Source organism: Pezoporus wallicus, unplaced genomic scaffold (genome assembly GCF_028554395.1).
Source record: "Pezoporus wallicus isolate ANWC-B61680 ecotype Strahan unplaced genomic scaffold, APGP_CSIRO_Pwel_v1 contig_6789, whole genome shotgun sequence".
NCBI classification, from domain to species: Eukaryota; Metazoa; Chordata; class Aves; order Psittaciformes; family Psittacidae; genus Pezoporus; species Pezoporus wallicus.
Window position 1 is genome coordinate 982,395 of NW_026637361.1, and position 15,101 is coordinate 997,495.

The 15,101-nt window shown below is 46.4% G+C and overlaps 2 protein-coding genes across 2 annotated transcripts in view; both read left to right on the forward strand.

Moving 5' to 3' along the window:
* AFG2A (AFG2 AAA ATPase homolog A) overlaps positions 1-5,085 on the forward strand; it is a 227,132-nt gene extending 222,047 nt beyond the window's left edge. Inside the window, exon 17 of the mRNA XM_057405167.1 lies at positions 4,949-5,085. Within this exon, the coding sequence (XP_057261150.1) occupies positions 4,949-4,978 (30 nt within the window). The 3' untranslated portion in view covers positions 4,979-5,085. The remainder of the gene's footprint in view (positions 1-4,948) is intronic.
* Positions 5,004-6,026, forward strand: SPRY1 (sprouty RTK signaling antagonist 1). The gene has a single exon (XM_057405180.1). The coding sequence runs from the start codon at positions 5,004-5,006 to the stop codon at positions 5,964-5,966; it is 963 nt and encodes a 320-aa protein (XP_057261163.1). The 3' UTR covers positions 5,967-6,026.
* The last annotated feature ends 9,075 nt before the right edge of the window (positions 6,027-15,101 follow it).

The window sequence follows — 15,101 nt, forward strand, 5'->3', positions numbered from 1 at the left end:
TAATACTCTTTAGGCACTTAAAAAAACAAGCAAACCACCCCCAACAAACATCAAAGATAATATTTGTCCATAAAAGTAATGGGTCAGAAGGCATCGCTGTGGTCTCTTCAGCACTGTGGCAGAAATGCAGTGATGACCTTTGGATGGGACTTCCAGAGTTTGGGATGGGAAGGTGGCAGAGATGGACAACCATGTGAATTGTGCAGTCCCTCGATGCCACTTGCAAATGGGTCAGAAAAGCCGTTTCCTATCAAAGGGGTAAACACTTTCAGAAGTCCTCGGCTAGCTCTTTGTTAGGCTGAAAGAAGCAGAAACTTTTTACGGCTATAAAGGAATAGCTCTGCCACCTGGCTAGACCATGCTTGAAGGGCGATGGTGCTAAAACACATACCGGAGCCTGCGGACTCGAGCCCCACGGCCTAGTCTCTGGTCAGCAGGTACGCCTGTATCAGCGCATCCTTCCCCGGCCGCCGTTCCTCAGCCCCGCGGCAAGGCGGCCGGCCCTCCCTCGTGTCTGCCGCCGTACCGGGCCCGCTCCCACCTCTGCCACCTGCACTGACCCCGCCGGCCACCTTCCCCCACACCGATGAGGCGGGTGCGGCACCCACTCCCCCGCGCTCCCCCTGCCGGCCGGGGGCGGCGCCGGGGCCGAAGAGCCGCGGCCGCCAGGACAAGCCACCGCGGGGCCGGGAGCCGCCAGCCGAGCCACGGCCGCGGGGCACGGGTTCGCTCTCCGCGCACATACGCACCGGCGCCTTGCCGGTCGGGCCGCTCGTCCGGCGAGAGTGGCCCGTGGCCGTAACCTATGCGAGAGCGGCTCCCGGGAGGGCGGGAAGTCCACTCCGGGATTTCGGGGGCGCCGCGGAGTGACACATTGACATCACGGGGGCGCGGCCGCGGGGCGGGCGGGGGCTGCGCGCTGAAAGGCGGTCGGGCGCGGCCGCACTCACTTTGGGACGGCGCGGAGCGGGCGCGGGACTACGCGGCTGCCTCCACTGTCTGGGGTGGACTCTGTGCTGGGGCTGCCAATGTGCCCCGGGGAGCAGGCGCTCACCTCGGCCGTAGGTAAGCCCGGGCGGTGCTCGCCGCCTTTCCTCCCCGCCGCTCAGGTGCCGGGGGTGTGGGCGGGCGGCGAGGGGCTCCGCAGCCGGAGGGCGGGCGAAGGGCTATGGGGCGGCCGCGGGGGGAGGCGAGGCAGAGCAGAGCGCTGCCTGGCCGCAGCCGTGTGGAGGTGCGGGCGAGCGGCGGACTGGCCTCGCTCGGCGCCACACGCCTGGCTTTCGGTGCGGGGCAGCGGGTGACCTGGCTTCCTGGGCGAGCAGCGTTCAGCTGCATTTTGCTGGTAATGATAAAACTTGCAGTTCTGTGATTGCCTGCCGTGCTTAACGCGGGGTCGCGTTTGAGTGCTGGAGCCTTGCTTGATCCCCGCGAAATGCGAGGAGGCTCCGGAAATCTCCGTGCGAGGGTTTCTGTGTTCTGGGCTGCCCGGTCTTCTTGACGCGCTGCCCGTGCTTCCAAGCCTGTCAGTCAGTCAGGCAGCCTCCGGCAGCAACAGCAAGCACATGGCAGTTTGCAGCGAGCTTGCAGAGCCATTGCGCTCTGCTTTCGTTTGCAGCTCACCGGGGTGCGCATTGAAAGCGCGTGTATTGCAAGCAAGTGCTTCTTCGTGGGTGTTTTACCTCCTAAAAGTTAAATAATCTCTTGCACTAGGGGTTGTGGTCGCGCTTTGCCCGAAGGGACTCGCGACGAGGACCGTGCAGTGAAGCCGGGCCCGGGAGGGCTCGTCAGGGACTACCCCCGCCGGGGAAGGGAAACCACGGCCCGAGCAGGAGCCCCGCGTCCGCCTGCTTGGAGACCTTCTTCACCAGTGCCTGACCCCGCTGTCCGGCGCTAGAGCGAGATAAACTGTTTGCAGGGAAACGGCTCGATCTGTTCCGCACCGCCTCTAGACCGGGACCCTCGCCGCCGAGGGACAGAGCTGCGTCCCTCGGGAGTCTTTGGCTCGGCGGGAGAGCGCGTCAAGGGAGCGCGGCCCGCTGAATGCTGACCCCTGAGCCAGGAGTACTGCGGCCAGCAGCACAGTTGGATTTTCCTCCGCTCGCCGAATAGGACGTGAAGGTCGGCGAGCGCTTTGCAGAGACGAGGAGCGCAGCACGCCCGCCTTCCCCCGCCCGGCAGGGCCGGGAGGGCCAGGAGCCGGGAACGCGGCCCCATCGTTACCCTGCCCCGCGGAGCTACCTCCCTCGCACGGGGGATTTCCCATCACTAGTGACTCCTTGGAAATAAGTAAGTCGGGGGCTCGTCGCGCTTTACTTTCGCACCGGGGCATTCAGCCTGCGAGCAGGTGCCGCCGGGCGCACAGGCGCGGCGCCTGCTTGGCGGGGCACGGGCACCGCGGCCCCACGCCGGACCCTCTTCTCAGAGAATGGAAAGCGCGCAGGGACCGGGCTGCGGCGAGCGGAAACGGCCCGGCGCGGCGGGTCGGGGGGTGTGACAGATCCCGCGGCAGCCGGTGCCCTGAGGGGACGTGTGGGGATCTGCAGTGTTGTGCTCGTGGGACTGAACGTTGAGGGCGGGCGGCTGAAAATGAGCAGAACGGTGAAAGCGACCCCAAACACACCCTCGGGCGGCTCCTGGCGTGGGATGGGAGAGCAGCCCCTGAGGTGCTGTGGCGGGGAATCCCGGGCGCTGCAGTGGCCGGTCGGCCGGGCGCTGCCGCTTTAAATGCCGAGAAGTCCGCCCTCCTGAGGCAGCGCCGACCTCGGTCCTGCCCTCCCTCCTCTCAAAAAGGGGGAGCAGGGAAAGGAGGGAGGAAAAAAAAAAGGCGAAAAAAAAAAAGCCCTTGTTTTCATTCATAACTTTTTTTTTTTCTTTCTTTCCTCCCCTTCTTTCCCCTCCTCTTCCTTCCGCTCCGCGCCTCGCCCCGCTCGGGGCGCAGAGGGCGCCGCGCCGCCGCCAGCCCGGGGCTGGGGGGGAGAGTTGCTGAGGTAATGGGCGGGAGCGCTGCCCCGCGGCGGAGACATCGCGGGCTGTGCGGCTTTGGGCGCGGAAACGTGAGGTTCCTCGGCGTGTTCGCCGTGTTATTGTATTTTATTGGCCTGGGAGGGGTTGAAGGGGGGCTTTTAAACTTGGTTGCTCGGGGTGGAGGTGGTTTTTTGAACTGTGCAGCTGGTCTTGTCAGTCTGCGAGCCGGGTTGATGTTGCGCTTTTCCCCCAAAGATGGCACTGAATGTCTTTCGCATTTCCTTGGGATATTTATTTTTCATCCGCTGGGAAGTCCAGCTCCTGGTCGGTCCAGCTGTAAATCTTTCACTTTTCACATTCATTCACCCTTGGTCTGTTGTGGATTTGTATTCCTCGGTGGTGAAGAAGGCAGCTCGTTCTGTGGGGTGAATCAGAAGCGGGCGCACTTGGTTTTCCTTAATTCCCGTTTATCTGGCGACCCTAAAGCCCACAGAGTCGATATTAAATGTAAAATCAAATCTTCGACTGCTGGGTGAGCACCAAGACTTTGTGTCGTGGGAGAAGCTGTCGCTTACCATTTATTAGTGGTCAGGGTGATGAAGATGCAGAGTACCTGTTAGAAGAAACCTTTCCTGCTCTCGCTTTGCCTCTTTCTCTCGTGAGTGGGGAACAGCTCCGTGCTGGCTGTGCTTTGGATAAACAAGGCAGATTCTTTCTCGTGATTACCAGATGAGTTTTGGAAGTGCTTGATAGCACTTATATTTCTCCTCTTTCAGGTAAACATGCATGACATCTCAGAGGAAGAGAAAAGGGACTTTTTCCCAAAATGTCAATAAAGTGTGGGTTTTTTTGTTTTTTTTTTTTTTTTTATTATTATTATTTATTTTTTTTATTTTTATTTCTTAGTTCTCTATAAATGTGGCATTCAGGTGACTTGTCTGAATTTTCATATAGGTACAGAACTATCACTGCAGTTTTCTCGATGATCTGATCTTCATGTTGATAACTAGGCAGACTGAAAAGGAATCAAAATATGTAATCTTTATTTAAAAGTCAGTCTAGAAGATGTACTTATTTGAGAAGCTTTTAATCTGTTTTTTTTTTTTTTTAGGAAAATTGATTTGTTATTTTATTATATGTTGTTGGTTGATTTTGTTTTGGGTTTTTTTTGGTCACCAGCTGTTAACATTCTGAATCTTGAGGTACTTTTTATGTGACACCTAACTCATTTTAGCCTTTTCTACCCTTTTTCTTTCACATGGTGGCCTGTGGTCAGAAAATACTTGAAAACATGCTGTTCACACCCTTACTTTAATTTTTTAAGGAGCATATTAGATTTGTATGTTAAGTTACTCCCCTGTGGAAAATGCCTTGGCCACTTGACAGACCTTCGTTCAAGACTTTAATGCACACACATCACTTCAAATAGAAGACTTCCCCAGTGCCAATCTGTTGAGCGCTGTTGCTGCAGATTCAGACAGAAGAGTGAGGATTGTGCAGGTTCTTTCTTCATTGTACCATGCAGAACACAACCCAGACTATGTTCCTGCCCTTTTCCAGCTCAGTTTGGGGGGTGTTCTCAGCATTGTTATTGCTGGTTAGACAGACTGTCCTTGTTTCAGCGTTGAGTTCAGTAGCAAGTGAGAAGCACTTTGCATGGCTTGCCAAGTAAGTGTACAGGTTAGTACTCGAAATTTTTTATTTTTTTAATGGCACGGGGTCTCCTTGCATTCCACACCTATGATGCCATACTCAGACTCTCCCCATTATTGGATTTTGGCCAGGTCCTCAGCACTGTTGTAATCCCCTGCTGAAAGAGATCAGTACCAGGTGGCTAGCGTAATTTGTGGTTTGCCATATCATTTCTGTTTTCAAGAAGTATCCTGTTCTTTATTCTTCTTTTGCCCTTGTTCTAGTGTATTTGTGTATACATGTACACATACAATGTTTATTTATACCTTCTGTCTTGCTATTATTATTTTAGGGTTTCAGATGCATGCCAAGTTCCCACTGAATGCCAGAAGTAGCAATCACTACAGATGGAGCCCCAAAGTCAACATGGCAGCGGTGGCTCACTAGTGGTGATTCAGCAGCCCTCCTTGGATAGCCGGCAGCGGTTGGATTATGATAGAGAGAGCCAGCCAGCAACCATCTTGTCACTGGACCAGATCAAGGCAATCAGGGGCAGCAATGAATACACCGAAGGTCCATCTGTGGTGAAAAAGTCTGGTCCGCGAACAGCACCAAGGCAAGAGAAGCATGAAAGGACTCATGAAATTATACCGATTAATGTGAATAATAATTATGAACACAGACCCAGCCACGTGGGGCATGTGGCGCATCAGAGTAACACGAGGGCTCCCATCTTGAGCAGATCAACCAGCACAGGGAGTGCAGCCAGCTCTGGGAGCAACAGCAGTGCCTCCTCAGAGCAAGGGCTGCTGGGACGGTCACCTCCATCCAGGCCGGGGTCAGGCCACAGATCCGATCGGACAATCCGGACGCAGCCCAAGCAGTCATCTCTAGTTGTAGATGATCTGAAGGGTCCTCTGAAAGAGGACTTGACGCAGCACAAGTTTATCTGTGAACAGTGTGGGAAGTGCAAGTGTGGCGAGTGCACAGCCCCGAGGGCCCTCCCTTCTTGCTTGGCCTGCAACCGACAGTGCTTGTGCTCTGCAGAGAGCATGGTGGAGTACAGCACCTGCATGTGTTTGGTCAAAGGGATCTTCTACCACTGTTCTAATGACGATGAAGGGGACTCTTGCGCGGATAATCCCTGCTCTTGCTCCCAGTCACACTGCTGTTCTAGGTACCTGTGCATGGGAGTGATGTCCCTGCTTCTGCCTTGTTTGCTCTGCTACCCTCCTGCAAAAGGATGCCTAAAACTCTGTCGGGGGTGTTACGACCGCATCAATCGTCCAGGGTGCCGATGCAAGAACTCCAACACGGTCTATTGTAAACTGGAGAGCTGCCCTTCCCGGGGTCAGGGCAAGCCCTCATGATTTTTGGAGGGAGGTTTACTTCCTTCAACTTCAGTTTTTCAGGTTATAGCCGATTTCTTTTTTTTTTTTTTTTTTTCCTCTCTCCTTCTCTTCCTGCTCTCATTTTGGGGGAGGCTGTTCTTTTGCTTCCTTTCTGTCTCCCCAACTTCAATTACACAAGTTCTTCCCTTTGCGTCTTTGCTCTCCTCTTCCTGTTGGCTGGGTGTCGAGCATTTTACATAGTCATTGCTGTTCCTTGGTAAGTGTGGACCTTGAATCTGCATCTGCTGCTTGCTTTGGCAGGGTCTTTTGAGTTTGTAACTGAACCACTCCTGAAAGAGATAGTGAGGGCTCACTGGGCTCTTGAAGTTTTTTGCTCTGTGAATATCTTCCCAAAGATGTTTTTCATTCTCAGCAATTCTGTTGTTTTTAACTTAACCCCCTGGGTACCAAGGAAGAACAACTTTCATGAGTGAGCTGGATTGTGAAATAATTTTTTTTTTGTGTGTGTCCTATCTGGAGAAGGTTGTAAAATAAAGGCTTTTCCAAGTGAAAGGCCTGACTCTTCTATAAGCAGCATCTTTTTTGGTTTGGTTTTTTTTTTTTTGCCTTCCCTCCTCTCTTGTCTCAACTTTCAAGAACATTCTTGGTTCTGAGAATTACCCTGCCTTCTTTTTTTTTTAATACTTTTTCAATGTAACTTCACTTTTTGCTACACTGTGTAGATCTTCACATTGGAGACATTACAGCTGCAGCATACTCATTTCTTTTGCTGTCAGCTCTTTGAAGGATATTGCTCACTCCACCCTCCTGCTCTTGTTTTTATAGTCTGTCAGTATCAGTTGATATTAAAGTTGGTGGTGTTCATGTATCCAAACAGCCTTCAGGTGCCCTAGAGTCACCTAACTGTTCTTGAATCCTTCTTGTTTCTTGTCATCCTTCGTTTTGGTGAATTTAGCTCTGCTCTGTACTTTATAAATTTATTCTGTCCCTGTTTTATTGCCTTAGCCACAAATTGTGGTCCTTTTTTGTATATTTTATGTATAAAACAAAGTTGAATCCCAACTATTTTTAAGACAAAAGTCTGTTAAAACTTTTTTATTGTAAAGAATATTTATTATGTGAATCTCTATTATTTTATGATATTTATTGCAAAAGACTTTGAAAATGTACTCATGTCTGAATATAACAAAGTATCAATACCTAACGAAATAAGAATGACACGAAGAAAGTACATATGTTAACTATAATGCAGAAAATATATTAATTAATGAAAATGGCTCTTATTCTTTTGTTACAATGACAGGTTGTGAGCTATGTGCCTGTGTTGCTGGGGTTTCTCCTCCCTGTGGGTCTGTCAGGTGGCAAATAACTTCTGTTGATACTTCAAAACCACTAGTCTGTGCTCTAGTTTAGTTTACCTGATTTTAAGGTTGTTTTTTTTTCCTATATATCAAGTAAATTTTTTGCTCTGGAATATTTAATACTGTTGAATGTATACCTTGTGTTTAACAGTGCTAAGAAGTCTAGGCCCTATTTATTTACCAAAGCATTCAGAAATACAGTTGTGGAGGAGGAAACCATAACTTCAGGTTTTTCGTTTCCTAAAGAACACTAAATTAACCTGTAAACCTATTTTAAATTTTCCTCTATAGAGGAAATTGGCTGGTTAAATTTTACAACAGCTGAAGTAATGAATCTACCAAGGTCAAACCTAATTAAAAAGGCGAGAGGCAGGATAAAAAGATAATGGTTGTGTTCCTGCAGTTTGCTAGTGTTGAAATTTTGGGGGATGGTGTTTGTGTTGACCCTGTCTATGGCTTGTTTGGTTCTTTTCCCACGTTTTTTCAATGTCAACTGTCTTTATTTTCTGTCTTTAAATTAAAAGCTCTTAAGGGTGACCTGAGTTTCACAGCTACTTGTGGCCATTTGACACATACTCGACAAAAAAGCTTTTCATTGGGAGTGAATGGGAAACCTCTATTCTTCTGTTCATGTGGGTCAAGGCTAACACCACATTTCTTCTATAGTAAAAAGTTTATTAAATGGATGTAGTTTCAGACGAAGTGGTTCTAGAGAAACTAAACTCTAAACCAGTAATAACTTGCCAAATGTTGCGTTTTGAGGTCCTGCTGCTTCAAATTGCCTTGTTCAAGCTGTTCTAACTCCTACCATACTGATGACTTGATTGAGCTCAGCTTTTGTAGTTATTCTGTCAAAGCTGATCCAGTGCCTTATAATGGGCTGCTTGAAAAGGTGTTTGCCTTATGAAATGGCCTAGATAACTTCTGTGAGGTACAAAGTGAAATCATCACCTGGTTACATCTAGGAAACAGTATATACAGTTAGTGATGCTGCTCTCCTGGCCTCTGAGAGACAAAGTTGATGGGCTGGGAGGGTTACAGGGTGGCAGTGTGCATATACAAAGTTTGCTTTCCAAGATGTACTCTTCAGGAAATGAAACAAACCTAAGACAGCAATGTTTCTGAGGAGCAGGCGACTTGCTTTGCGCTGCTTTGCTATCACCAGTGTTTCTCTAACAGTGGCAGCTGCAAACAGCCCTTGGATGACAGTTAAATCCAAATGGTCATATATGACCATTTTTAAGACTGTATACAGACACTCAAAAATACTGAGGCACCTGCCTCTCCATAGCTGGGTACAATCCAGCTGTGTGTTGATTAAGTTTGCTTTAAAGGGTGTTAGGTATTCCTCTTCAAGAACAGTTTTGTATTGCACACCTCTTGTCTCTCTTTTTTTTGTTTCACCCAAGTGACTTATGTGGGCTTTGGTTTGGTTCCTAGCAGAAGAGATGAAAGCCTGAAGGAACTCAAACATACTGTCTTTTATTATCTTCTATCATGAGCTATGTCATAGCACTGTTTCAGTTTTTGTTAAAAAAAAAAATCACCAACAACCTACACTCTAGTTAGTCACACTAACGAATGCTCCCTTTACTAACTAAACTTCGGGAATAACTTCAGACTGCTGTTCCTCAGGAGGAAAAATTGACTGAACAATGAGATGACAGCTCCTTGTATCTTAAATGGTATTCTAGTTGACAGGTGTTACCTGCAGAAGATAGTGTTAAAGCAATACAAATACTAGTGTTTGGGCTGGGTTGGGTTTTTTTTTTTCCTTGGGTTAGGTGCTCTGTTGTTTGTACTTAATGCACATGTAGAGGTATTTGAGTTGACTTGCAGGTCCTCTGGAACATTGCCTTATGGAAATGACTTGAGACTTCTCCTGGGCAGACAGATTTTTGTGGTGTAGACCACACAGGATTGCATGAGAGAAAGTCGTATCCTTTTAGCAGAAAAAAATTGAGCATGCTGACAGCTGCATGAAGTAAGCCTCCAGTAAGACTGAGGGGACAAAAGTTACTTTAAATATGCCTTAAGTGATCAGTCCTTACAATCTGTTCTTTCTGCAGGATAGCAACTGGAATGACCAGCTAGAGATCCTGTGTTTTGTTGTAATGGGGTTTGCTAAAGGCTAATGAGATTTCTGGTGATGAGGAGACTTGAAGTGCAGATTTCAGTTCTTCAACCTTAAATTGGGCTGTCTGGGTTGCTTTCTGCTTGTCAGGAGAGCACCATACTATCATTATGATGTAGGTCGTAGAATCATTTCTCAATTGTTTTCAGATAGCTTTGGGATCCTGCCTTGAAGAACAGAGAACTCTGTATAAAACAGTTGTGTAATTAGGTGGCAAGTTCAGCTGACCTACTAACCCAATTGTACAGGTCAGTGATGGATTTGCCTGCCATCTGCTTGTACACAGCATAGTCCCGCAATGTGTGGCTTAAGGTCTAAGATGAAGGAAAAAGGGAAGTCCCTCCAGCAAGCTGAAATTCAAGTCTTGGTTTGCTTATAGTCTTGAAACTTTTGGCAACAAATGTGTTTTGGAAACAGATGGTAAATAAGTTTCCACATTCCCTACTAGGGGGTTCACTAAGGACAGCTTCATTACAGTAATGCTGGTGTGGATGGTAGCGTGTTCTGCAATGCTTAACTACTGAAAAGTACTTGCTCTCATTTATAGTTCCATATCATAAAGACAGGTGGGAAAGGATTAGCTCCCCTGTCTGGGATAAAGCAAATCTGTTAAAAGGGATTAGAAGGGCTAGATGAAATGTTTTAATGGACTTCTATGAAGTAATAAGATTTTTTTTTTTTTATCCTGGAGGAGTGTTCGGGTCTTGGTCAAACTTCTGTATTTCTTGTTCTGCTGAAATTACCTCCAGATTCTAAGGAATCCTGGTTAATAGTTGGCTTTCTTCCAGTGGGAGCATTTGTGTCAGTCATGGTGGTGCTTCAAAAAGCCTGGAATAAAACCTTGTTCTGCTGACATACAGCTGGGTTCAGTAGCCTCGCACAGTGCATGGGCGGCACCAGTCTTGTTCTCATGAGACTTCGTCAGCAGGAAAGTTGCTTTTAGGGCAGCTCTTGATCATTTGTTCTTCCTTGCTGTAGATGGTTCTCACCTTTCTCTCACTGATTGAGTAGCCAAGGCATGGCTTGTACCCTTGGTATTTACTGAGCCATATGGGGCCTGTGGTAATAAGCTGTATACTTACAGGAAGGATCTATTAAAAAACTTTCAAACTACCCAGAAAAAGCTTCCTTCAGCATGTTCTGCTTCCATGTTAGAGCATGGACCTGGTCTGCCACTGGTATGTGGGACTGATACCCCACAGATCAGTTTCTTGTTGCTGGCTCAGCATTTAAAAGAGTACAGAGTTGTTCAGGCTCTTTGTGCACCCTTGCGCTGTGGATGCTCGCTTGCTGCAGGCTTGCAGGTCATGTTCCCACCGCCAACTCGCCAGATGCATGCAGAGGACATAGATTCCTGCAAGCACTGCAATGAGCGTTGAACTTCACGACTGCATTTTCTGTGCCTCTGTGCATGTGTATGTTTTAGAGTGAGCTTTGCTTTTATGAGCATAGCTAGTTGTGTATAGGTACTGATTAGCTCTCATTTCAGCTACATGCCTTGCTATGTCTGTACATGTGTATCCTGCCAGATACTGTGTTTCTTGGCTGGAGTGTTAAATCCAAACTCAGTGTCTGTTATAGGCAAAAAGAAGGACATGGACACACCATCCACCATATCAGAAGCCAACACAGTTGGAATGGAGTGTTATTTCTAGAGTGATGTTTACTGCTCAGTTTGTATTTGTGATAAAGAGGAGTGCTGATGTTTCTCCTGTCTTCATGCTTGCAGCTGCCCCCCACACTTCTGCTGAAGGTGTCTTGAGATGAGCTACTTCTTCATTTACTTTATCAATAAACAGAAACACAGGACAGATTTCCTGCAGACCACACATGATCTTATTCCTGAGGTTTAAGGTTCTAAAACTTTTGATTTTATCCTCAAAAAGATCATAAGTTCACCTGGATCTTTCAGTATTCCTGATGTATGCAAGTAACAATACTGTAAAAGGAAGATAAATGTTTTATTTCCAGGGGAATGTCATTGTTGTGCATATTACAAAATTAGCTCTCTTCAGCTTGAAAATGTCTTTGCTCTTTGCTTTGAGGAAAAAGAAACACATGTTTGTTTTCAGCCTTAAAGAAAGGTGTGTCTGATGCCATGCTTATCTTGCATTGTAAGCATGCCCTGTTTGGTAAACTTTTGTGTACATGTACAGTGCTATGAATCTGAAAACAAATATCCTACAGAACACATTGTCAACAGGCACAAATGTCTGACAGAGGCAGTACTCTAAAGGGCTGAACCTCATTGTGTTTGTGCAGTAAAGAGCACAATGGGACTTCCATCCTGCCTGACCCTGCAGGGTCACTATCGTGGTATGACTGAATGCACAGAATGATTCTTCTGAATGAGGTTGATGGATTTATACCAGGGATGAAGTTGGCCAGGCCACAGTGTGCTTACACTGGGGCCTAATGCTAGTGCAAACTGGTCTGAATGGGCTCGATACCGGTGGTAGGGTTTTTTCTTTGGGTTTGTTTTTTTTTCTCTGTGTTTTTTTTGTGTTTTTTTTTTTGTTGTTGTTGTTGTTGTTGTTGTTTTGTTGTGTTTTTGTTTATTAATTGAGTTGGTAAAGCAGCACACTGTCTTATGAAGATCTAGCATTCCTAAGTGTTGGCATGTTCTCAGCTTATATGACAAAGTAACTGTGAGAAGTAGCTGGAATACCCTAAACATACACTGAAATTACATAACTGATTAACTACTTAATGGATATTTTAAAGTAAATCACTTGTCTTCTGGGGCATGCTTCAACTTCCAAACCATCTGACAGTTCTCCCAGTGCCATAGGGATTCTTCTTCCATGCTTCAAGTAGGAGGAAAAGCTGAAGTTGCCTGGCAAAGGTCCTCTCCTTTTCAGGAGAGGGCTTCACAAGTAGGGCACTTCAAAATGACAATGTATAAACTAGTTGCCTGGAAGGAAAGGGGAAGTGCTGGGGCTTTTCTCTATTTTCTGGATATTGGGAAATTGCATGGTACCTTCTTTTTAATACCAAGGTCTCCTAGCTGCCCCTGCTCAAAATCAATTTTTGGCACCATTTATATCTTACCAAAATCAAGTTTCAATTTAACCAACCCTTTCTTTTAGAGACTAATTGTACACTTGTTCATTTTTCTACATAGCGTGCGAAGTTCTGCCTGATGAAACATACTAAGACTACAAGAGCCATCTGTGCTACTACTGAGGCACTTGCTGATTTAATGCATTTCTATGTGTTCTGTATCTCTTCTGAATCATGGTGAAGATCAGCCTGGTTAGTCAGGGTGGGAAACACAGTATATTTGGATCTCATTTTTGTTTTGGTTTGAAGTTCAAATCTACAGATGAACTTTGTCAAAGTTTGGCAGTACCTGATGTCTGGTCTCAAGTTTACTGATCTGAAAGAGTATGTAAGGAAATACTGTTATAGTTGAAAATGCATCAATTCTGCTGCATTACATAGTCAAAGGGTCTCTCTCTGGGAGAGTTGGTAGATATATAAGAAGCCCTTCTGGAGCTTCCATAGAGATTTTTGTATGGGCTTCCAAAACTTGAGCTTTAAAGCCTGTGTGCTTGTTCCTCCCCTTTCTGTCTCTTGCCCTGTACTGGAGCAGGAGCACTTGCCATGGTAGTTCCAGATCACTGCTGCCAGGTGTAGATAACGTGCCTTGTAAACGTTCCTCTGATTTCCCATTCCTTCTAACCCACTGGGTTTGGGATGACTTTATCTGTTCAGGTGGCAAAAATTGCAGTATCTTCTTGAGAAGTACCTCAAAGCGTTTTGCACTTGGACTTCAATTCTTTTAAATCATCTATGCCTGATAAAACAGCTCTGAGGAAAATACTTCCCTTTTGCCGCCGGGAGAACTGGGGTTGGGACCAATTTAAAACATTCTTGTTACAGCACACTGTACATGAGCCATCTGTAATAAACAGTTCACATTAATTAGTTTGGGGGTTTCTTTTTAATAATATTTGCAGATGGCAGTGATCCTGGGCTCCGGGTGTCAGCGCCTGGGTATGTGGGAAACTAGGTAGGAGCCTCAATAATACATGTTACTTGCGGGGCTCAAAACTGGAGCCACATCCTATGGCCTTCTAATTAAAACTCTTTATTTCCACAGATTTGTTCTGTGGGCTTTACTAAATAGATCGGCCTTGGGTTTCTAATGGTGACTACTTGAGGAGGAATGTAGCCTTTGTTACTGAATAGTTGGGAGCAGATTACCGGGCTGCCAATTTCCTGTCGCCTTTCAGAGCTGCAATTTGAGCCCTATTTGCTCCTGGCTCTTGCACAATTGAAAACAATGGGTGGCTTCTTTCAGGTTTCACTTCAGAGCTCTTAGAAACTGGGGAAGTGGCAAAAGCCCTACTTTACAGGTAATTAACAATAGATAATGTTTGCTCTGTATTTTTCCCTTTTTCGTTGTTTATAATTCTGATAAAGGTAGAAATGCACACCGAGCTCCTAATGCAGACACTGTACAAGTGCTCCTGTGGATGCAGTCCCAGACATAACCCTAGCAGGATGATGGTACTGGGTCAAACCTACCCCCAAGTGAATAAACGAAAAAGCAGTCTAGAAGAGCTGTGGGGTTGCTAGCAATGCCGAAGGCCAGGCAGCAAAGGCTGGACAAACTCCCTGTTTCAATCAGCCCAGAATGTGAGTGTTTACTGCTGCAAACCTGCTCTTTGTTTTAGGGACCCTTTTTATTGTGTCCTATATCTGCTTTATTAGGTGTTCACTTTTCATACCTTATTGACGTTTATGTAGGATAGTTAAATGTTTTCTTGTGTGTATTCAATTCTAGGAAACCACCTGTCCTGTAAAGTTTATCTTAAATACAGAAGCTTGTTTTACCACATAAAGATACAAGTGTCTGTTGTTTAACCTTTACTTCTTAGTGGAGGACTGTGGACACGAGGAAGAAGATGAAAAAAAGTACCCATGCATAGTTATTAGTGTTTATCTAAAAATGGATTGGGGCAGACGGAAAATGTCAAAATTGGGGTGCTCAGGGTCCTTGCAGAGAGCAGGGAAGAGATGAACATCAGAGTAAGCATCACCTGCCCTCAGAAGTGAAAGTCATATCTGTACATTGTAGGCTGTGAGGCAGTTTTGAAAAAAGAAATGGAAAATGAAAATGGACCTTTAAATATTCTGATTGCAGAAACTTTTCAGGCATGTAGGGCTAACTATTTATTTGGCCTCGCTGTATGTGTGGAAATTTCCTGACAACACAGGAGATTTGTGCGCACACATAATGTAGTTACTTGGCATGTAAATGGCTACTTGCATTCTGTATCCATCAACATTATGTGTGCAAAAACTGGAGGAGAGATGGAAAAGCTCAGCCTTGTAAAACCTGCTCCAGTATATTCTGGCTAATACAAGTAGTACTACTCAGGTTTTTGCTCTGGGTGAAACTGTTAGCAACCCATACTTGTGCTTGGCATATCTCCCACATTTGCCCTTTCAAGGCAGCTTCTGGTTTTGTCTGTATCTCAAGGGCCCAGTTTGGTGGGGGGGTTTGCTGCCCTGAGAAACTGCTGCCTCCCTTGGTAATGCTGATGCAACTGTAGATAAAACACAGGTTACCGGGTGAAAGGAGGAGAAGGGTCTTCTAGTGCTTGACACTGATGGCAGGGGCAATGTCATACAGTGCCATACCTGGAG